General features: G+C 38.1%; 1 protein-coding gene across 4 annotated transcripts in view; it reads left to right on the top strand.

Moving 5' to 3' along the window:
* fam20b (FAM20B glycosaminoglycan xylosylkinase) overlaps nucleotides 1–17,767 on the top strand; it is a 107,712-nt gene extending 89,945 nt beyond the window's left edge. For all 4 annotated transcript variants that reach the window (XM_063063713.1, XM_063063714.1, XM_063063715.1 and 1 more), the window contains exons 6-8: nucleotides 12,680–12,871; nucleotides 13,642–13,701; nucleotides 15,125–17,767. In XM_063063713.1, coding sequence (XP_062919783.1) covers nucleotides 12,680–12,871; nucleotides 13,642–13,701; nucleotides 15,125–15,359 — 487 coding nt within the window. In that variant the 3' untranslated portion in view covers nucleotides 15,360–17,767. The remainder of the gene's footprint in view (nucleotides 1–12,679; nucleotides 12,872–13,641; nucleotides 13,702–15,124) is intronic.
* Nucleotides 17,768–23,566: the final 5,799 nt, after the last annotated feature.

Below are 23,566 nucleotides of genomic sequence, written 5' to 3'. Positions count from 1 at the left end.
CTTCATTAACCATAGCTCAGCATTTAACATTGTAATTTCTGCAAAACCAATCAATAATCCCCAAGTCCTAGGCCTCAATATCTCCTTATGTACCTGGATCCTTGATTTCCTCACTTGTAGATCCCAGTCGGTTTGGATTGACAGCAACATCTCCTCCACAATCAACATCAGCACAGGTACACTACAAGGCTGTGTGCTTAGCCCCTGCTCTACTCACTTGATTCTTATGACAGCTGCAGTGCCATATTCAAGTTTGTTGACAACACCACTGTTGCTGGCTGAATCAAAAGTGTTGACAAATCAGAAGGAGGGAGATTCAAAGTCTGGCTGAATGATGTCACAGCAACAACCTCTCACTTAACCAAAGGGCTGATTATTGACTACATGAGGGAGAAATTGGGGGTTGATGAGCCAGTGCTGATTAGGGGATCAGAGATAGAGAAGGTCAATAACTTTAAATTCCTGGACATTATCATATCAGAAGATCGGCGGGAAGAGAGAGAGCAGCGCGCTGCACTTGTACAGCCACCTGGTGAAAAATGATATAGTATCCGTTAAATAGGGCCCTGGACAATTCTGATTTGATGGAGACAGATGTGAAAGCACAGAGGAACATCTGGAGAAATTTCTGAAACGCCAGTTCGCTGCTGTTGTTACTGCGCGGTCGGGAATCTTCCGGAGAGAAGGCCTCAAAATCCCCGGCTTTGCCTGCTGTTGGCAACCGAGATTGAGGTCGAATCGTTCGGACAGAGATGGCGCTCAGTACTCGGTGTCGGAGAGCTGATCGGAGGCTCGAAGTTTTCAGATGACTCAGAGTCGTACTGTGGTCGGGTATGGCAGGGAGAGTTTTTCTTCCTTCTCCCGTTTGCATGAGATGTGGGACATTTGAGAGACTTTGAACTTTTTACTGTGCTCATGGACGACTTCATGAAGTCCAGAACGAGGGGCCACAGTTTGAGGATAGAGGGGAAGCCTTTTAGGACCGAGATTAGGAAAAACTTCTTCACACAGAGAGTGGTGAATCTGTGGAATTCTCTGCCACAGGAAACAGTTGAGGCCGGTTCATTGGCTATATTTAAGAGGGAGTTAGATATGGCCCTTGTGGCTATGGGGGTCAGGGGGTATGGAGGGAAGGCTGGGGCGGGGTTCTGAGTTGGATGATCAGCCATGATCATAATAAATGGCGGTGCAGGCTTGAAGGGCCGAATGGCCTACTCCTGCACCTATTTTCTACGTTTCTATGTTTCTATGTTTCATCAAGTTATGGTATTGTTGCACTGTTGTAACTATATGTTATAATTATGTGGTTTTGTTAGTTTTTTCAGTCTCGGTCTGTCCTGTGTTTTGTGATATCACACCGGAGGAAATATTGTATCATTTATTAATGCATGCATTACTAAATGACAATAAAAGAGGACTGCGTGTCTTCATAATCTATGTCCTAGGGCCAACACGTAAATGCTATTTCAAAGAAAGCATGGCAGCACCTCTACTTTCTTAGAGGTTTGCACAAATTTGGCATATCTTCTTAAACTCCGACAAACGTCTATAGATGCAAGTGGAGATATCCTGACCAGTTGCATCACAGTCTGGTGTGGAAACATCCGTGTTCAAGAGTGGAAAAGCTTACAAAAAGTGGTGGATACAGCCCAGCCCGTCACAGGAAAAGCCCTCCTCACCATTGAGCGCGTCGACAAAGAGCACTAAAATAAGAAAGCAGCATCCATCATCAAGGACCACCACTATCCTGGCCATACTCTCTTCTTGCTGCTACCATCATGAAAAAGGTACAAGTATGTTGGGTCCCGTACCACCAGGTTCAGGAGCAGTTATTACTCTTTGGCCATCACGCTCCTGAACCAAGGTGGACATCTTCATTCACTACAACACTAATCATTGAACACAACCTCTGGCCTCACTTTCAAGGGCTCTACAACTCGTGTTTGTTTATTTATTTATTTATGTGTTGTTGTTAGTTTCTTTTTGTCCCTGCACAATTTGCCAGTCTTCGTGTGTAGTTTTTCATTAATTTGGTTGTACTTTGTGAATGCCTGCAAGAAAATAAATCTCAGGATAATATTTGGTGACATACATACCTTGATAATAAGCTTACTTTGAAGTGAAAACTACAGTATATTTAATGTTTTAAACAAATATTGGTTAGTTTCTGAAATCTTAAGGGGAAAGATTTAAAGAAGATTTGAGAGGCAATTTTTTCCACACAGAGGGTTGTGGTATATAAAATGTGTGGCCACAGGAGGTGGTATTTATCAGTACATTTAAAATGTTAAAAGTATCACTTGGACAGATACATGGATAGGAAAGGTGTAGAGCAAGGGTGTCAAACTCATTTTAGGTCACGGGCCGGATTGGGCAAAATGTGACTTCATGCGAGCCGGATCAGTTGTGCAGGCGCGAACGCATGCGCACGTGCTCCCACAGCTTTTGTTGCCTTCGTTTTTTCATGTGTCTCAGTCTCTGCTATAACTACAAAGTGTTTCACTTTATGAATTTTGTTTCTTATGAAGAAGATTGCCTAGCAAGCATTATTTTTATGATTGGTATTAACTTTCAGTCATAGGCTACAAGAAAGTTGTGATGAGAGAGAGAAAAAACGATGCTATTTTGGCTAAGATTGTTTTGGGAGCCACACCTTTCCATTAATAAACCATTTGAAATCGAACATTAGCAGACACAAATGTAGACCTAACTAAGCAAATTGTAAATGTAGGCTACACAACTGTACCTAATTTTTATTAGCCTGCTTCCAGCAATCAGACTCAGACAGTGAACGCAATTAGCCTCTAATTTTTATTGAAGTGATCACATTTACAATAATAGAATAGTCAGAAAATGAATGAATCACAATATTATGACACTCAATATTTCGTAATGCATTTTGCTTACATGTCGCAGAGCATCGAACAATGTCACTCATTTTTCACTTGCTGCTTCCAGACACCTGACATCTCTTGGCTTTAACCAGCCTGTCAACATCAGGGACCAGTTTCTGGGCAGTTGTGATTTTCATAATGTCATTTAGATGTCTGTGTGTCAGCTGCGAACGCAGTTTGGATTTGTTAATGTTCATTATGGAGAACGCCTGCTCACAGGGATATGTTGTCCCGAACATGCAAAGGATCTTTGAGGCAAAGTCTGTCGTCTTGGGGTACATCGGTCCCAGGTATTGATAGCATGAGTCCAGACCTACAGTCTCAAATTTATATCCGGGATAGTTGCATCTCCCACAGGCCTAATTTAATTTGAAAGGCACAAATGCTGTCGTAGTTTGTTGCGGCCTTGCATGTTAACATTAAGTACATTTAAGTGCTCTGTTATATCCACCAAAAATGCAAGATCTTGAAGCCAGTCTGGGTCATCCAACTCTGCCACTGGCTTCCCTTTCTCGTTCATGAATAGTCCAATTTCCACACATAATTGAAAAAACATTTGAGCACAGCCCCTCTGCTCAACCAGCGGACTTCAGTGTGGTAGGGTAGGCCAGGTCCAATATTACTTTCGGACAAAAGAGTGTCAAATTGCTGATGGTTGAGTCCCTTGCCTCCAATAAAATTAATGGTTTTGATTACTACATCCATGACATTGTCAATTTTCAGGCTCCTGGTACATAATGCCTCTTGGTGTATAATACAATGAAAATTCCAGAATTTCTGCTCCAGATTCTCTGTCTGAACTTTTTCTCTGAGTTTCGCAACAACTCCTGCCTTTTTCCCGACCGTGGAGGGTGCGCCATCTGTTGCCACACTGACAGCGTGACTCCAGTCAACGTCGTTCGCTGTGTGGTGTTTGTCATGGGCACCATCTCCACAAACTCCTCGGTGACGGTCAAAGATGCATCAACACCACAAATAAATATTCCCATTTGAGCTACATCAGTCATGCCGGTGCTCTCATCAATTGCAATAGAGAAGAGAATGAATGACTTCACTTTGTCTTTTAGTTGACTGTTCAAATCTCCTGCAAGGTCCCCGATTCTCTCTGCCACAGTATTTCTTGACAAGCTAATATTACCAAAAGCCTGTCTGTTCTCGGGCACACCAGCTCAGCCACCGTCAGCATGCATGCTTTGATTAATTCCCCCTCTGAGTATGGCTTTGACACAGCAGCTATTTTGTTGGCAATAATATAGCTGGCCTTGACAGCTCCATCATGAGTCTCTCGACTTTTGGTGAACACTGATTGCTGTTTTTTCAGAGCTGCTTCAAGCTCGTTTACCTTTTGCGTTCTGAGTCGTCCTACATACTTGTCATACTTTTCTCCGTGTGACGTCTCATAGTGTCGTTTGATATTGTACTCTTTTCCCACAGCCACTTGTTCATTTCATTTTTAAATCTTTTTATTGATATATAATCTTCTACAGCTATAAAATACAGAAGTTCAGCAAATTAGTATATATATAATTAATAAACCTGAAAAAAAAACATATATGCGAATGAAAAAAAAAATTTTTTGTAAAAGAAAAAGAAGGAAAAAAGAGAACCCCAACTAACTAAAAAAAACCCACTAACTACAAAACAAAAAAAAGAGAAAAAAAACATTAGGAACCAACTCCCGGAGCAATACGTCTTGCAATCATTTATATATATAAAAGAAGAAAAAGAAAACAATTGCCAAATCACATTTATATAACATAAAATTGGAAGGAAACCATGTAAATTAATTCAAATTAAATGATAATATTTAGCAAAAGAGCCCCACCTTCTCTCAAAATCAAATCGGGGATCAAAAGTTCTACTTCTAATTTTTTCCAAACTAAGACATAACATTACTTGGGAAAACCATTGAATTAGTGTAGGAGCAGAGGTATCTTTCCACTTCAATAAAATAGCTCTTCTTGCCAACAATGCAATTACATGTTGGTTTGAAAATGAAATACCCTGAATATGATGCAGAACCATTCCAAATAGAACAGTCAATGTATTAGGTCGTAAATTAATTTTCAAAGCTTTTCTAAATTGTAGAAAATAAAGATTTCAATGAGGGACATGACCAGAACATATGTGGCAAAGTAGCTACTTCATTTTTGCACCTGTCACAACGATTATCTATATTAGGAAATATTTTGGATAGCCTCTCCTTTGTTAAGTAATAATGGTGAACAATTTTAAACTGAATTAAACAATGATTGGCACATATCGAAGAAGAATTAACCATTTTCAGAACTCGCAACCAATCTTCATTAACAAAAGTCATATTAAGTTCTCTCTCCCAATCTTGTTTAATCTTTAGTGGAGAGGTTATCTTTTTGTAGTAAAATAAATTATAAATTCTACCAATTTCACTAAGGGATTCATATTCAAAATAGTGTCCAACAAATCAGATTCTTGCATATGTGGAAACATAGAAGTATATTTTTGTAAAAAATGTCTAACCTGTAAATATTTCAAGAAATGTGTATGAGAGAGAGAATATTTGCTAATTAACTCTTCAAAAGACATCAATTAACCATCACTAAATAAATCTGTAAAAGAACAAATCCCCTTACTTCTCCATAAGAGAAAGATGGGATCAGTAATTGAAGGTTTGAATAGCAAATTTCAAAATACAGGAGTAGACAATTTAAATTGTTTAAAATTAAAAGAGTTGCGAAACTGGAACCAAATCCGTAAGGACTGTTTAATAACAGGTAGAAATTTAAATTGGAAATTTTAACAAGTTGTAAAGGTAATGGCGCTCCCAATAGTGAAGTTAAATAAAATTGATTAATAGCTTTAAATTCCAAATCAATCCAAGCTGATTTTTGGTTCTTATCGAGTCAATATAACCAAAAACATAATTGACGAATATTAACAGCCCAATAATACAATCTTAAATTAGGTAACGCGAGTCCACCATCTTTTTTAGATTTTTCTAAATGAAACTTATTAACTCTTGGTTTTTTATTATTCCAAATGAAGGATGAAATAGCAGAATCAATTTGATCAGGAAATTTTTTGGTTAGAAAGATAGGTATATTTTGAAAACTATATAAAAATCTAGGTAAAATCATCATTTACAGGGCATGAATACGACCTATTAAATAAAGTGTAAGAGGATTCCATCTAGAAAATAATTGTTTAGTCCAATAAAGGAACTACATTAGCTTTATGAAGATCCTTATTTTTTTTGTAATGATAATACCCAAATATTTAAAAGAATTCACAATTCTAAATGGGATATCCTTAATATAAAAACAGGAACATTTAAAGGGAACAATTCACTTTTACTTAAATTAAGTTTATATCCTGAAAATTTTCCAAAATCATTTAATAATTCCAAAAGATTAGGAATAGATTCTTAAGGATTCAAGATAGAAACCAAAAGATCATCTGCATAAAGAGAAATCTTATGTATGGTCCCATTTATAGAAATACCATAAATGTTTTTAGCTTCGCGAATTGGGAGAATGCTCCAATGCGAGATTAAATAATAAAGGACTTAATGGACACCCTTGTCACGTACCTCGTGAAAGTGAAAAAGGGAGACCTAAGATTATTAATAATAATGGTAGCGATAGGGTTCTTATAGATCATTTGAATCCATTTATTAAAATTATTACTAAAGCCAAATTTCTCTAATGCATTAACCAAATAAGTCCATTCAACTTTATCAAATGCCTTTTCTGCATCCAGAGAAATAACACATTGGGGTGTTTTGGATAGTGGTGAATATATAATGTTCATCAATCTCCGAACATTAGAAAAAGAGTAACGGCCTCTAATAAAGCCTGTTTGATCCATAGAGATAATTTTAGATAAAATGTTTTCCAAACGGTTAGCCATTATCTTATAAAGAACTTTAGCATCCACATTTAATAGTGAAATAGGTCTATAAGATGAGCGTTCAGTAGGATCTTTATCTTTCTTAAGGATTAAAGAAACAGAAGCTTCATAAAAAGAAGAGGGTAAATTACCTTTCTCAAAAGATTCATGAAATATTTCCAAAAGGCATGGAGAAAGTAATTTTTCAAATTTTTTTGTAAAATGCTACCGAATAACCATCGAGTCCAGGAGCTTTACCTGACTGCATTGACCATATAGCTTTCTGAATTTCATGCTCAACAATTGGAGCATCAAGGGTCTGTTAATCTTCAGCAGTAATTTGAGGAAATTTAAACTTATATAAAAAAGCTTTCATTTTAGAGGGATCTGCTGGAAACTGAGATTTATAAAGATCGGAGTAAAAATCCTGAAAAATATTAATATCTTCATAATTACTTACTATATCTCCATTATCTTTACGAATCTTTAAAATTTCTCTTTTCGCTTTAGCAGCCCTTAATTGGGAAGCTAATAGCCTATTATTTTTGTCCCCAAAAATATAAAATTGACTTTTTAATTTAAGCAAATATCCTTCAGTAGGATGAGTTAATAATAAATTATATTGTGATTGTAATTCCACTCTTCTTTTAAACAAATCAACATTTGGAAAGATTGCATTGATGTTATTTAATTCTTTAATTTGTTTAGCAATTTTATCTAATTCTATTCTTGTCTGTTTCTTCAACTTAGCTAAATAAGAAATAATCTGACCATGCAAATAAGCTTTTAACGTATCCCAAATTACTAACTTTGAGACGTTTCCTGTATTATTAAAGAGAAAAAACTCTTTTATCTGAGTTTCAATAAACTCAACAAAATCTGAACGTTGTAACAAATGTTCTGGAAAACGCCAGGGTGGTCTTGTAGAAACAACATCTTTCAAATCAAATATTAAATTTAAAGGAGCATGATCAGAAATAACAATTGCATCATATTCACATTTCTGAACATTAAGTAAAAGTCGGGTCGGCAATAAAATAGTCAATTCTCGAATATTTATTATGAACATGTGAAAAAAAGGAATATTCTCTATCAGTAGGATGCGTATGTCTCCAGACTTCAGTTAAACCAGAATCAATTAAAAAGGAATTAATAAGTGATGCAGAACAATTAGGGAGTTGATGTCCAGATGATGATTTATCTAACAAGGGATTTAAGCAAGTATTAAAATGTCCACCCATTAATAACACATATTCATTTAAATCAGGTAATAGAGCAAAAATATCTTTAAAAAATGAAGGATCATCAGTATTTGGTCCATATATATTAACCAAAACCATTTTCTTATTGTAAATTGTTCCTTTAACAATCAAAAATCTACCATTAATATCAGATATAATATCCTCCTGATTAAAGGGAATATTAGAATCAATAAAAATGGAAACGCCCCTCATTTTACTTTGAGAGTTTGCGTGAATCTGAGGACCCTTCCAAAATTTAAAAAATCGATTGTTATCACATAACCCGACATGTGTCTCTTGTGCAAAGGTTATATCAGGTTGGAATCAATTAATAATTTTAAATGTTTTCTTATGCTTAATAGGATGATTCCAACCAAGGACATTCCAACTTAAAACATTTAACTGTTTAACTAACATCATGAAACTTTATATCTAAGAAAACAATTAAACACATGTCAGGATAAGGAAATTTTGAATGGCAGTGATAAGCAACAATGATAACAATTTGCGTACACTCCAGAATTCCATAATGGGAATAAAAAAATAGAAATTAAAAAAAGGAAAAAACCCACCCAACCTACAAAGCCCAGAAATAAGTCGATATTAATCGATGCAAGCCCCAAGAAATGCATAGAAGCAATTCTGAACTCCACCTGCCGAAATAAAAGATACAAATAAAAAAAGGTAATCTGTCTCCCTCTCCCGAGTATACAACTCGTTACAGTCGACATACAACCCATTACAATTAAATTAGAAAAAATAGTTAACAGAAACGGCCTTCAATTTAGAAAGTAACCTTCATAACATTAGATAAGAAAAAAACACTTCCAAAACAAATTCTTGAAATATTTACACAGAAGAGAAAATATCACCATCTGTAAATTATTACATCTATCTATAAAACATAAAAAAAAACCCGAATAGTAGTTAAAAGATCTTAACAAAAACATACAAAGCAAAAAGAAACAATTAATTCATATATGTAGCAGACAGAAAGAAATTCTAAATGGTTTAAAATTTCTACAGTCTTCCAGTAGATCCCATAAAATATCTTCTAAAGTTAAAACCGTCCAAATCAGTCTATTTCAAAGATAAAGGTACTTTTTAATACCAAGACTTTCTGTACTTCTCAATTCTTCCGATCTCATCATTCCTTATATCGCAAAATGTTTGAATAATTGTAAGTCTTTTAAACTTCAGGCTTCAGACTCATCCGGGAGAGAATTAATAAAACGCAATGCATTGGCTGGATCCTCAAAGATAACGAACCCCAGAATCTTTAGCGAAAAGCCTTAATTTAGCTGGGTAAAGAAGAAAGGGATACATCTGTTTTTGAAAGGTCATTCACATTGCGGTCGTGAATCCAGAACATTTCTGAACAACCTCACGTGGAAAATCTTGAAAGAAACGAATCTCAGAGCCTTGAAATTTAAACAGTCTTTATTTTCTTGCCAGTTTAATAATACGGTCTTTGTCTCGAATACGAAGGAAACACACAATAACATGCCTGTTTTTACCTTGTCTCGGAGTTCCAACTCTATGGGCTACTTCAATGTGAAAATGCCTCAGGAATAGAGATTGAAACTTTTAAGCGAAATAGTCCAGTATGTCGGCAGATTCTGATTTTTCATTCAATCCCACAATTCGAATATTATTCTGACGAGAACGAGCTTCCAAATCAACAATTCGACGTTGTGCTTTTTCCAATCGAGAAGAAATATCAGCCACATTACGAGTTACTTCTTTAAGATCCAAGCTCAAAGAATCAATTTTTTCCTCCAAAGGAAGAAGGCTTTCTTCTAGTTGAGTTAATTCAGCGACGATAGAGCTCATTTGAGTCTCTATTCTCTTAACCCAGGCTGGCTCTTCAGAAGCTTTGTCAGTTTTTTTAGATTTACCATTACTGTATCAGGATTTTTTTTTAGTGCTTCTCAAGGTAGCCATAGTTATAATTATCACTTTGAAAGACCCGACTGAATAAAGTTAAAATTTCAAAGTTTAAGTTGGGAAAGGGAGAAATTAAAGGCAGACAGAAAGACACTGTGTCTTACATGTCCACAGGCGGAAGGCGGAGTCCCCACAGCCACTTGTTGCGAGCACATCAGCCACGCAGGTTTGCCGTTGACCCCACAGAAGAAAAAATTATCTTTCCAGTTATCGTTGAATATCCGAACTTTGATGTCAACTTTTCTTGGAAAGCATTTTGAACCACAGCAGCGAGCAGTCTCAGCCTTTCTACAGGTGTAACTTACCTGAGTACTCTGTGTGTTTATACTGTGTCTGACGACGTAAGTGGGGCCCTAGTGGTCTTCAGTGCAGGGTGGTAGGTGCTTATGCACAGCGGGTGGTTAACTGCCAACTATTGTTTTCTAAGTACACACAACAAGCTGCCGGTGCAGCAGGCAGCACAGACAGCGGTGGGAGAGAGAGCGACTGCAGTACAGATACATAATAAATGGTCACAAATATACTTTTTTTCCCCCCAAATCATCCCGCGGGCCGGTAGTTTGACACCCCTGGTGTAGAGGTATATGGGCCAAAGAGCATATTTCCATACTGTAAAATTCTAATATCTGAATTTATAATATTGCAACTCCATTAACACAAAAACATAAATATACATTGTTTCATGCCCACAGTTTGATCATGGGACAGTGGGATGATGTAATCATTTTGTGAGTAGGATGATGTGATTGTCTCATGACCGTGGGATGATGTTATGTCACATGATGGCATGTTCCCTACAGTATTTAAGGAAGCCCGCCAAAGTGTGACGCAGTTTTACTTTCTATTTTAAGATGCAAACACGTTGTTACCGGCAGTTTCGCCAATCGCTGCCAGTTTTTGTTTGTTGCACCTTTGTTTTACCTTTACAGTCTCGTATTGGAGAGTAAATACCTTACCAAAGTACGAGAACCCAAAAGATTTGGTAAAGTTAATGACGTTCAGTGTCTTGGAAGTGATTGACTGTTTGGAATTGGAATCATCCGGGAAATTGTGGCATGCACGTTTGAGTTACACCCCTGCAAGGTCAGGACAGTTTGTGTAGTGTCCACCCTCCTGACAGAAAAGGTCAGTTCCTTTATGACTTTATATTCGACGTGACTCCTTTGGACAAAGCATTGCTCGACTGTGATTGGCAGATCGGCATTTTCTTCAGAGGAATTGTTGCTGCAGTAAAGACTGTCCTTAAAGACTGTAAAAATCACTTGGACTTTTGAATTTACCACTTTGTCTGTGTTTGAATTTACCCCTTTTGGAAGTATTTTTAAGTTTGACTCTTTGTTCGAGATAGCCACATAACGGTTAACTTCCGGTTAAGCAAGTTTGTTTACTTTTCTATGTTTTCGAGTAGAGGTTAATAAATATAGTTGTTTGTTTATAAAACCTGACTCAATTTTATATCCATTGTTGCTGGACACGTGACAGCATATTTATGTAATATACATACATACAGGCATGCATGCATATACTTACGTATGCAGCGATTCTGGTCATTTGGGCCACTGGTTAATCAGGCAGCCCCTTATGAGGAACTAATGCTCTTTTCTCACTGCTGCCATCAGGTAGGAGGTACAGGTGCCTCAGGACTCATACCGCCAGGTTCAAGAACAGTTACTACCCCTCAACCATCAGACTCTTGAACAAAAGGGGATAACTACACTCATTTAAGGACTTTTTTCTTGTTAGCTATGCTCGTTGTTATTGCTATTTATTATCTGCAATGCACAGTTTGTTTACAGCTTACAGTTCCTGATGTTTACAGTTACTGTTCTTATAGATTTGCTAAGTATGTCCACAGAAAAAGAATCTCAAGGTTGTATGTGGTGACATGTATGTACTCTGATAATAAATTTTACTTTGAATTTTAATCGAGAAAATGGCTGGGAACCCCTTTGTTTATTTGGGACACCATGCTGAACAGTTTCTAACTAGGCCATCAGTTTCTAACTAATGATTTTCTGTCATTGATAGTTGGGGAGAACTAAACAGTAGGACAATTAAGAACTTTTGCTCACTGTGGTTTCAAGCGTTCAGGCAATGCCAGAAATGGTTGGGCATGAAAATGAAACAATTTCGCTACTTCATTAGGAACTACAAAGAATTTGGAGGTATCAACAGTCATCTTGAATGTTACAATGAAAATGAAGATTTGGAGGATGTAATCATTGAAAGCATTGTATGAAGGCAGTCTGTTATCCGCACTAGGTGCCTGCATTGATTTTGTTCATTTACAGTCAATCAAAAGAAAATTGCAGCATTCTAGATTTATTCCTCTGTCTATAATTATTAGGAGCTAATACATATTTTTATAGTACTATATAGTATTAGTTCTTTATTTCATTTAAAATACATAATTTGTTACTCAGTTAAATGGTAGTTTGTATTTTTTAGACCATTTTACCTATTTCCATGACATTTTGGCTACTTGGGCCAGAATGTACTGGTTCTGATGTGTCCCAATTAACTGGAGTCCATTGTATATACTGACACTTCGTAAAGATTTATTAATTTGCATCTTGTGGGAAAAGTCTGCATTCCTTGCAGTTAAAGCAATTATATTGATAAAAGGCTGACACACCTTGGCATGAGCTCAATATAATAAATGAATTTGTTACTGTTAATTGTGCCCTGTGTTTTTGTTCATTACTCCTCAGTCTAACGTTCTTTCTACAGGTGGGAATATGATGAAAGTTACTGTGATGCAGTAAAGAAGACCCCGCCATATGATTCTGGTCCTCGGCTCCTAGATATAATAGATACTGCAGTTTTTGACTACTTGATTGGTAATGCAGATCGACATCACTATGAAAGTTTTCAAGATGATGGTGGAGCGAGTATGTTAATTTTATTGGACAATGCAAAAAGGTACGTAACATTTCATTGTATAAAATTCTCTGAAATGGGCTAATTGGTACAATGCAGGTAATCCCACCCCACCTTCCCAATACTGCAGCCATTTGGCTACGAAAATTCACCCTTGGAGAGTTCATTTGCAGGCTGGAAGTTTTCTTTTTAATATACTCATGAGGCCCATTGTCAGCCCCACCCCCAAAAAGGGGATAATTATGAGTCATTGCCAAGAGTCTCCAGCAACCATCTTTGAGGACTAAATATTGAAAGTTGCACAACAGCCAGTCACCTGCACCCCATGCCCCTCTGTGCACAAACTTCACACAAGCCTTGGCCTCGTTTGGAAAAATGGCAGGCATGTTAAAGCTTGAGGAGCAGAGCATGTTGTAGCTGCAAATTCAGGGTAGGGGGAAATCCAGTCAGATGTTTGGGCTCATTGTGTATTTTTCACCTGTGCAACCTATTCAAGTTTGAATTTCCAGTGGATTAGAAGTGTAAGGCTCACCTTGTAATTTTTCTTAGGATGAAGGGTCACAGGATGACACATACAGGAAAATGGAAATATGGTACATGAATATTTGTGGCTGATTTTGAGTCTGAGCTAAATGAGGATATTCAGAGATTTTAATAGTACAGCACTTACTCTGCCGTTAGCTGAGAACTTTGTTGTAAATATTTTGTACACAAAAGGAGAAAAATCTATTGACTAGCATTAATTTTGGGAATAAGCAAGGTAATCAATATTTCACAACTAAGATTTAAACTTATTTTTGTTTCTGTTTCAGCTTTGGGAATCCAAGTTTAGATGAAAGAAGCATTTTAGCATCTGTGTATCAGTGTTGCATGTAAGTACATGAGTTACCAAAGGTTGCCTTTAAATATTGACTGCTAATCTGTGAATTACTCTGTTGCTTTAGAATACCATTCCTGATTTTTGTTGAAACGTTAAAGTAGATGTCTTCCTGAAAAGTAAAAATTATGTTGCATTGGTGGCATACTTCCTTTGTATCCACAACTGTCAAAACATCAGAGCTGTTTGTGTAATTAACTCAGTATTATAGATGCCTTTCAGAAGCTCAGTGCTAAACTCTGCAGAGTGGTACTTTGTGGGTTTGTCTCTATTATCTCAGCATTGCTCTGATACTATCCAATGTGTAGAAGTACACTGGAGCTCCAGTTCATGATGTCCCATTCAGAATTGGCATTCTAGAGGTTTAAATTAGGCTGCCTTCTACTTTAGTGCAAAGCTAAGTGATCGAGCAGGAGTTTTTTTTCTAAATTGTTGTTCCGATTTGATTTATTTTATGTTTATGTTGGAAAAATCTTACAAAGAATGTGTTGACTAATAGCGTCATCAATGCAGTATAAGCTTTTCAATTCGTTGTGCTCACTGAAAAAGCTATTTTTTCATGGATCAGTTACTGAAATTGGTGAAATGTTTCAACCATATCAGTGTATAGCTTACTCCTACAACAGTAAACAGTGATTATTCAATTATTGAAGAAATAGTCAAATTCACACCCAAGACAAAACCAGTGATATATATACCTGTTGTTGAGGGGGATGGCCACAGGGGTACTCTGATTAACTGATGACCAATTAACTGAAATCCACTATATTTAGAATCTTGTACTATCAACCAGAATTAAATTGCCTTCTTATGAGAGCTGTAGGAAACAATGAATGTGTATCTGAATTCGTGTAGAGCTTAGGTAACTTGCAGGAGCAACCTGGCAGAGGATTGTATTTGAAGAAGATACCTAAAGAAAAGAAAACTTTTCTTTAGGTAAAAGAAAAAACTTTTCTTTAGGTGTTGTGTGTTACCGAACTCAACACACACTTAATAAAATGCATTTGGGAAACATGCAGAGCAATAATCAGATATGAATTTTATCAGAGGCTCTCTCTCACCCAGTTCCTGGTATCAGTTAATGATGCCAATTCATGATGTTGCAGATTCACCCTTCAATGTCACTCAAAAGAAGTAATTCTCAGATGCAAGAGAGTGATCTATTTAAAGTTGGAAGTGAAAACTGCAAAATGAATTTTGACTTTGCATAACAATAATTTACAGTGTGCATTCTTATTAAAAATGGCAAAAACTACTGTGAAAAGTTATTTTTCCAATTATATTTGTGTGTATTGTGCATTTTCACTCTGTTTAAATTCTCATTTCTGCATCATTCATGCTCAAAACTGGTTATTGCATAGTTTTTATAAATTGTTTTCACTATGTCTTGTTTTGACCTAGATCTATCTTTCTTACAGTATTAGAGTGTCTACCTGGAACAGGTTAAATTACCTAAAGAATGGAGTTCTCAGTGCAGCAATGCGAACTGCCATGTCACATGATCCTATTAGCCCTATTTTAACAGATGCCCATTTGGAGGCAATGGATCGACGGTTAATGAGTGTCATCACAACTATCAAGCAGTGCATTGAACAATTTGGCACAGACACTGTGCTAGTGGAAGATAGAATGCAGTTAACTCACTTAAAATAAGGTGCTTGAAATGAAAACTGAGTAACACTAATTTCCCTGCATATGTCAAACAAGCAAACAGGAGTAGCAGTGCACGCTATGGTGTACAAACTCGAGGAAATTGAAGAAAATGATTCTATTCTCTTGGAGTTATAAATTGTTTGGTGAAGTATGCTTAACCTGGGATAGGTACTGGAAAATCTTGGCTGGACTGAATTCTACTGATCCTGGAAGCACTGACAGATCAGCGTAAGAGGAAGCAGTGAAACATTTTCCTGAAGTTATGCTTTACTTTGACCTTTAATGCAAATGTAAGCATGTTCTTTGTGATTTTATCTTACATCAAGAAATACAGACCTGTTTTAAGTGTCTTAGAGAAAGTTGATGAATCTATGCTGAATTTGACATATCTCTTGCCTATAAGGAGGGAAAGAATAATTTAAATCTTTGTTCTTACACTGCCAATATTATTGTCCAATTAGAGATGCTTTTTCTTAATAACCCTGCTTGGGTTACATTGGATATATTTAATGGACAGATTACAAATTCAGGTCTTGTCTCACTTTCTCTGTTGTAAAAATTAAAATGTTTCAAAATTTGGCACAAGAGACAGAATCTGAATGGGAACAATTTTATCACAAACTACAGAACATATTTTCATACTGTACTTACTTCAGAGTATATAAAGCTTTATGGAACTCTTGGGTTCAATTCTTCTTTTCTTGTAGAAGTCACGTTCAATCATTCTTATTCTATTTAAAAGTGTACTATTGAACTTTAAACCATAATCTTTTACACCGTAACACTCTAGTATTCAATTCCAACAGTTTGAATTTTGGTGCCCTATGGATAATTCAAACTTACCTGATGTTGCAGATGGATTTTGTTAGGTTTGACAATCCCCTCTCTGTTGAGCCTAGTGGTTATATTGAGGAAGGAAGTTATGCTTAGAACCACACAATATGGGACCAATTGAACAGTCTGTGTCTTTTTGAGACTGATCTCATGGGAAGAGATTCAATTAAAAGAAATTGTGAATTTCTACACTTTTTATTGTTTTGACTGCTTTCTTTAAATTATGTCAGGATCCATGTTAAAGGTAAGGTGTGTTTAATTGTTGTCAGTTTAAAAAAAGATATTTGTGATTCTTTATACTGTGAAAATGTTGAGCTGTTGGTTTACTGCGTACAGATTTGTGTGTGCTAAGTTTATATGTGAAGTTCCCAAAATCCAATTGTGAAAGTTTCAGAGTTAATGGTCAATAATAATTCTCCTTTCCCTGAACAAGATCCGCCATCTTTTGGTTTGACGTTTACAATAATAGCTGCAAACCAGGAAGACTTGGTCTTTTTGGGAATGGTACAAACTTTAAGAAGATGAGGGAACTTTTGTGGTAATAATGTGATTTATAAATAATTATTCAGATAATTTATTTGGTAGGGGTAGCCGTGAGCTATTGCCACATGGGCATTACATAATGCAACTAATATACTGTAAGTGGAAGGTTGTCCCTTAATTTAGAAGAGAGAATGAGTGCAGCTGGGATTTAAATTCTTTAATAACCCAGCTGTTGAAAATTGATGGCTTGATCATCTCCAATGCAAATAAAAGGTCTAATCCACCCGTAGGATAAAGCCCTTCTATTTTAGTATATAAAAATAAAGCACAGCTTCAACAGATGTTCATTTTCATTAATACATTAAAAATTCTCAGGTCTATGAATAGCTATCAGCAAGTAATGGTTTTTGTCACTGAGTTTGTATGAGTTACATGCTGGAATATTCATGTTCCCAACAGTTAAAATAATTCATTTTTAAAAGAGTTCTTCTTTGTTTAGACAGATCAATTCCATCTATGGAAAGCAGACTGATATTCTTATCGTAGTTAAACGCCTATTTAACTTTTAAGGTGGCCACATCACTTGCTCCTTTTCCCACTAGTTTTTGTCTTATGACTCTCTCTAACGGTGCAATACTACTGGAAGGTTCTTTTAACCAGTTGATTTATGGGGTTTTAGTTGTTTACACAGAATCTAGTTTTCACCTACAAAGAATTGACGTGTCCCTGATTTTGTTCTATAATTCCAATTTTCACTGCAGAGTTGGTGTTGCAGTTGATATTGTAACTCACCATCCTGGCAGTGCCCACACTAAATGCCAAAGTTGAAAAAGTATGTTTTGCTAATATTTAACCAGATTTTTTTGATTAATTATAATCTGTCCAATAAATAACTATAGTTGAAATGGAATATTGTAATGTTTGTCTTTATTCATCAATAATAACTGAAATCTTTGATATAGCAAAAATTCTTAAAATACAAGAAAAAATAATGGGAGGTGGAATTTTCCTGCCCTGCAGGACCATTCATATTTTATGCTTTCCAGGAGCATCTTGCAGAATAAAACTTTTCTTTATCTCAGCAACATAGTTGTACATTCCTTTCCACGTGCTCAGTTGGTCTTCTCTGAAATGTATGGTTGATAATGACCTCAGTCAATGGGAACAAGCTTCACATTCTTGCCATTAGAAAAATTTCCATGTTGGTTTTATTAATTGCTGTATTTATGGTCCTATCTTTTGTGTCTTCTCCCCTGAAGTCTTCCATAATTTTAAACCTCTTCATCTGGTTATTTGTAGATTTATTGTGGAGTCAACATATTCTCACCTCGCACCACCCTCCCTCTTTTGCCTAATTGGCTTTTCCAGGTACTTGAATCAACTCATCAGTACAAAGGGTGACAATACTCTCCCTTTTAAGTGCTTTATGCGTTGCTTGGGATTTCCAACCTTGCAATTCCATTATGTTCAAATGTTTTTGGCACCATTTACAACGCTAGCTTTGATAATGTTTTTTTAATTGGTAGTTTACTTCTGATCCTTTGACCAATGGGTTGTGCTTAATAACTTCCTAAACATTCAAAGTAAAATATTCCTATCAGTTCAGAGCATAAAGGAGCAGGAATAGATCAATCAGCTTGCTCTGCCATTCAATAACATAATGGTTGAATCAATTCTGGTCACAACACTTCTTTCCAACTCTCTTCCCTTGATGTTGCATTTTAAACATTTGTCATTCTCTGCATACACTTAATGACTCTGCATCTACAGTTCTCTGAGGTAGTGAATTCCAAACACTCAAACCTTCTAAGAGAACAAATTCTTTCTCATCTTCATCTGAAATGAGTGATTAATTATTCTGAAACTGTCTCCTCGTTCTAGATCCTCCTAGGGGAAATACCCTTTAAGCATCCATTTTGAGAGAATAAAGTGCCTTGTGTATTTGCAACCAACCATAATAATAACCATAATAACACAATTTACAGGTATGATCATAGCTCACACCAAGGATGGAAAAGATAGCAATTCAAGGAAATTCAAACCTTGTTTGGGATCGATGCCACTGGAATAAACAATCTCTTGAGATTGTAGGTCATAATTGGAATTTTTTTCTAGAAGTTTCAAAATTGGACTCAGCAGGATAGATGGGACTTTAATTTTAAACAATTTTGGACCTCCAAAGATCTGTAGAAGAATATAAACCTTAATCTTTGGTTCAGAGGCATTGTCACTGACAAAGGCTTTGCCTGTGTCTACATTTTAGCTGCTTCATGCCTTTGTCAACATGTTTCTTTCAGTACCTTCTAAGATTAGTAGGTGTATGCCCATTTTGTAAATCTAAGATCTTCCTTTGTACTAAAATTATGCATATAAAAGAATCCGTTTATGTGTAACAGTAAAACAAGATTCGAAATCCAGGAGAATGAATACCAATGCCTGTTTTTTTTTTCATTTGTCTGCAGTCCTTCAGTCCTGCAGGATTAATATAATCAAAAGAATTAATATAATTAAAAGCCCTCCCCTTCATTTATTGACTGCTCATGTGGGTAAATTGTCCAATATTTGACCTATTGTACCATGTACAAAATTTGCATCAATTTACTTTTCAGAATTTATCTTCATTAGCTATTTTATCTTTAAAATCTTCTTTTTCTTCATGGCATCTGCTAGGCGTCCGTGATCAGAACTGATTATTATTATTATTGTCGTATGCAGTGAGATACAGTGAAAAGCTTTTGGTTTACATATCATCCAGACAGAGTGCAAGGACCACAAGATACTGTATATTGGAGGATTGAGAGTTCATATTATAGCAGATAGGAACTATATAAGTCTTTTTCCAATTTACTCCTCCCTCTTCAGTGTCCATTGCTTTCCCTCAGTGATTTCATTGTCTTGCAATTTCTTCCATGGTTTCTCTTTCTCTAGTAAATGGTTGTTGTGGTATAAGTTTTATATTTTTAGTACTATTAGCCTATTTAACAAATCCATCTCATTTATCCTGTCTTTAAGTCAGTAAGACCTGGGGTGAGGTCAAGTATATGGGATGAATTTTGGCAGATTTGTTTTGAACAAAACCAATGATGGGGTGCAGGTAATCTGAGGAAGGACCGTGCGGAGACAACTATAGTAAGCAATGATTTCAGTCATTACTGAGGAAGCCCGTTGCTTGACTGGTTTGTGAGATGATTGTCCCAATTTTGGTAAGGCAACTTTAACCATCAGTCAATACAAGGTGATCATCTGTCCAATTTGGGTGCTACTTTGTGGCTTTTCCAGCAGCTTGTTACAACTGAATGACTTGCTAGGCTATTTCAGAAGGCAGGTAAGAGTCAACACAATTACTGTATGTTGGAGTCACATGTAGACTAGACCAGGTAGATTTTCTCCTCTACAAGACATTAAAGTTGGTTCTCTACAACGATCTAACAGTATGGTAGCGTTGCAGTTAGTGTAATGTTTATAGTGCCACTGACTAGGCTTCAATTCCCGCTGCTGTCTGTAAGGAGTTTGTACATTCTCTCTGTGACTGCACAGGTTCCCTCTGGGTGCTCCAGTTATGGATGAATAGGTTAATTAGTCACTTGGATGTATTTGGGCAGCATGGGCTTATTGAGCTGGAAGGGGCTTTACCTTGCTGTATCTCTTAAAATTAATTTTTAAAATAATTTTCATGGTGAAGGGTCTTGGCCTGAAACGTCGACTATACTCTTTTCCATAGAGGCTAGGCGCATGACATCAGCCAGTAGAGCGGGAAATGTTTAAAAAGAAGACCGCCATATCCAGCAGGCAGCGTTTGTAGCAGGTAGCGGAATAAGAGGTGGCAGAGTGATAGGGCTTTGGCTCAGCGGGCTTATGCGGTAATAAGGCTAGGTAGGTTACCTGTGTCAATTGCGGAAAGGAAGTATGTGTGTGAAACTGGTGTTCTGTGCTCGGTGTCAGATGTGGGAGGTCCTGGAGTCTCCCAGCCTGCCGGATGGCCATATCTGCACCCGGTGTGTCGAGCTGCAGCTCCTAAGGGACCGCGGTAGGGAACTGGAGTTGCAGCTCAATGACCTTCGTCTGGTCAGGGAGAGCGAGGAGGTGATAGAAAGGAGTTATCATGTTCGTCCATCGTCGTCGTCGATGAAGACCTCGACACCATTGATGGTGTTGAGACTAGCGCATGATTTGGATTTAAGTGAGGGAGAGCCTCATTCTCTTTTCCCAATTCCCATCTGGATCCAGTGGCAAGATAGAGTCGAGACAGCTGGAGATGGGACGAGGCGCAGTGGATGACCAGGATGTCTTCTGTGTCTTGTCGGGCTCTACACGTTCCACAATGTTTGCAGAGACTGCCTTCTTGACCGTTGGACCTTCCATTGGTCTCGTCCGCTCAATCCGCCGGAGTCTGGCTTCACATGCTGGGATAGACAACTCCCTATCTCACCGAGGGTTTGAGACCCATCGGCTACCCTCACCTGGTTTAGCTGGCTTGTCGAAGCCATTACCCGGGGTGTGGCTGCTGTCGCATGCAAACAGCTACGAGGAGCCACAGGTGAGAGCCGAGTGCCAGGTGGGGACCAAAGGTGGACTAACCACCTTGAAAAGGACGTGACATGTTCCTCCACCAGAGTTGCTACCCCTCCCTGACACCCCATACACCTCTATAGGCAGTTGGTCACACCGGGGCCACGGGAGACAGATAAGTGGGTAACAGTCAGGAGAGGGAAGGGGAAGAGTCAGGTACTAGAGAGTACCCCTGTGGCTGTACCCCTTGACAATAAGTATTCCTGTTTAAGTACTGTTGGGGGAGACAGCCTACCTAAGACCTGAAGCAACAGTGTCTGTGCCTCTGGCACAGATTCTGGCCCTGTGGCTCAGAAGGGTAGGGAAAGGAAGAGGAAAGCAATAGTGATAGGGGACTCTATAGTTAGGGGGGTCAGGTGATTCTGTGGACGCAGGAAAGAAACTCGGATGGTAGTTTGCCTCCCAGGTGCTGGGGTCTGGGATGTTTCAGATCATGTCCAAGGCTACAGGGGTCAGAACACTGGGTCACTGTCAAGAGAGGGAAGGGAAATGCCCGGATAGTGGAGTGCACCCCTGTGGCTGTCCCACTCAGCAACAAATATCTTGTTCTGGATGCTGTTGAGGGGGATGACCTGACGGGGGACGCCCACGGTGACCGGGTCTCTGGCACTGAGCCTGGCGCTGTTGTGCAGGAGAGAAGGAGGGTGAAGAGAAATGCGGTAGTTGTGGGGGATTCCATAGCCAGGGGAACAGACAGGAGATTCTGTGAGCCTGACAGAGATACCCGCATGGTGTGTTGCCTCCCAGGTGCCAAGGTACGGGATGTCTTGGATCAGGTCCTGAATATTCTAAAGGAGGAGAGTGAGCAGCCAGTTGTCTTGGTACATGTTGGTACCAATGACATAGATAGGACAAAGGAGGAGGTCCTGAAGAGAGTTTTCCAGGAGTTAGGAAGAAAGCTAAGAAGCAGGACCTCCAGGGTAGTAATCTCGGGATTGCTACCTGTACCACGTGCTAGCGAGGGCAAGAGTAGTCGGATCAGGCAGATGAATGCCTGGCTGAGAGACTGGTGTAGGGGGCAGGGCTTCAGATTCTTGGATAATTGGGATCTCTTCTGGGGGAAGGGTTACACCTGAACCCGAAGGGGACCAATATCCTGGCGGGAAAGTTTAATAGAACTGTTAGGGAGGGTTTAAACTAATTTGGCAGGGGGATGGGAACCGGAATGATAGAGCGGAGGAAGGGGAAAACAGAAATAAATCTAAGATAGTGAGCAGTAAAGATGTCAGGAAAGACAGGCAGGTGATGGGGCAAATGTGTAGCCATTGGGATGAGTTGCAGTGAAATCAAAGCAAAAAGTATCAAATACTGGTCTTAAGGTGTTGTACTTAAATGCACGCAGCATAAGAAATAAAGTGGATGATCTTGTCGTACAGCTACAGATTGGCAGGTATGATATTGTGGCCATCACTGAGACCTGGCTAAAGGATGCATGTCTCTGGGAGCTGAACGTCCAAGGATACATGGTGTATCAGAAGGATAGGAAGGTAGGCAGAGGGGGAGGCGTGGCTTTATTGGTAAGAAATGATATTAAATCATTAGAAAGAGGTGATATAGGATCGGAAGCTGCAGAATCTTTATGGGTTGAGCTAAGGAATAGCAGGGGTAAAAGGACCCTGATGGCAGTTATTTATAGGCCTCCAAACAGCTGCAGGGATGTGGACTACAAATTACAACTGGAAATAGAAAAGGCTTGTCAGAAGGGCAGTGTTATGATAATTGTGGGGGATTTTAACATGTGAGTAGATTGGAAAAATCAGGTCGGCACTGGATCTCAGAGAGAATTTGTAGAATGTCTGCGAGATGGCTTTTTAGAACAGCTTGTTGTTGAGCCCACTAGGGGATCGGCTGTACTGGATTGGGTATTGTGTAATGAACCGGAGGTGATTGGAGAGAGTGAGGTGAAGGAACCCTTAGGAGGCAGTGATCATAACATGATTGAGTTCACTGTGAAATTAGAGAAAGAGAAGCCGAAATCTGATGTGTCGGTGTTTCAGTGGAGTAAAGGAAACTACAGTGGCATGAGAGAGGAACTGGCCAAAGTTGACTGGAAAGAGACACTGGCGGGAAAGACGGCAGAGCAGCAGTGGCTGGAGTTTATGCGAGAAATGAGGAATGTGCAAGACAGGTATATTCCAAAAAAGAAGAAATTTTCGAGTGGAAAAAGGATGCAACCGTGGTTGACAAGAGAAGTCAAAGCCAAAGTTAAAGCTAAGGAGAGGGCATACAAGGAAGCAAAAATTAGTGGGAAGACAGAGGATTGGGAAGTCTTTAAAAGCTTACAAAAGGAAACCAAAAAGGTCATTAAGAGAGAAAAGATT

Source organism: Mobula hypostoma, chromosome 12, assembly GCF_963921235.1.
Source record: "Mobula hypostoma chromosome 12, sMobHyp1.1, whole genome shotgun sequence".
NCBI classification, from domain to species: domain Eukaryota; kingdom Metazoa; phylum Chordata; class Chondrichthyes; order Myliobatiformes; family Myliobatidae; genus Mobula; species Mobula hypostoma.
This window is presented reverse-complemented; position numbering and strand designations above follow the sequence as displayed.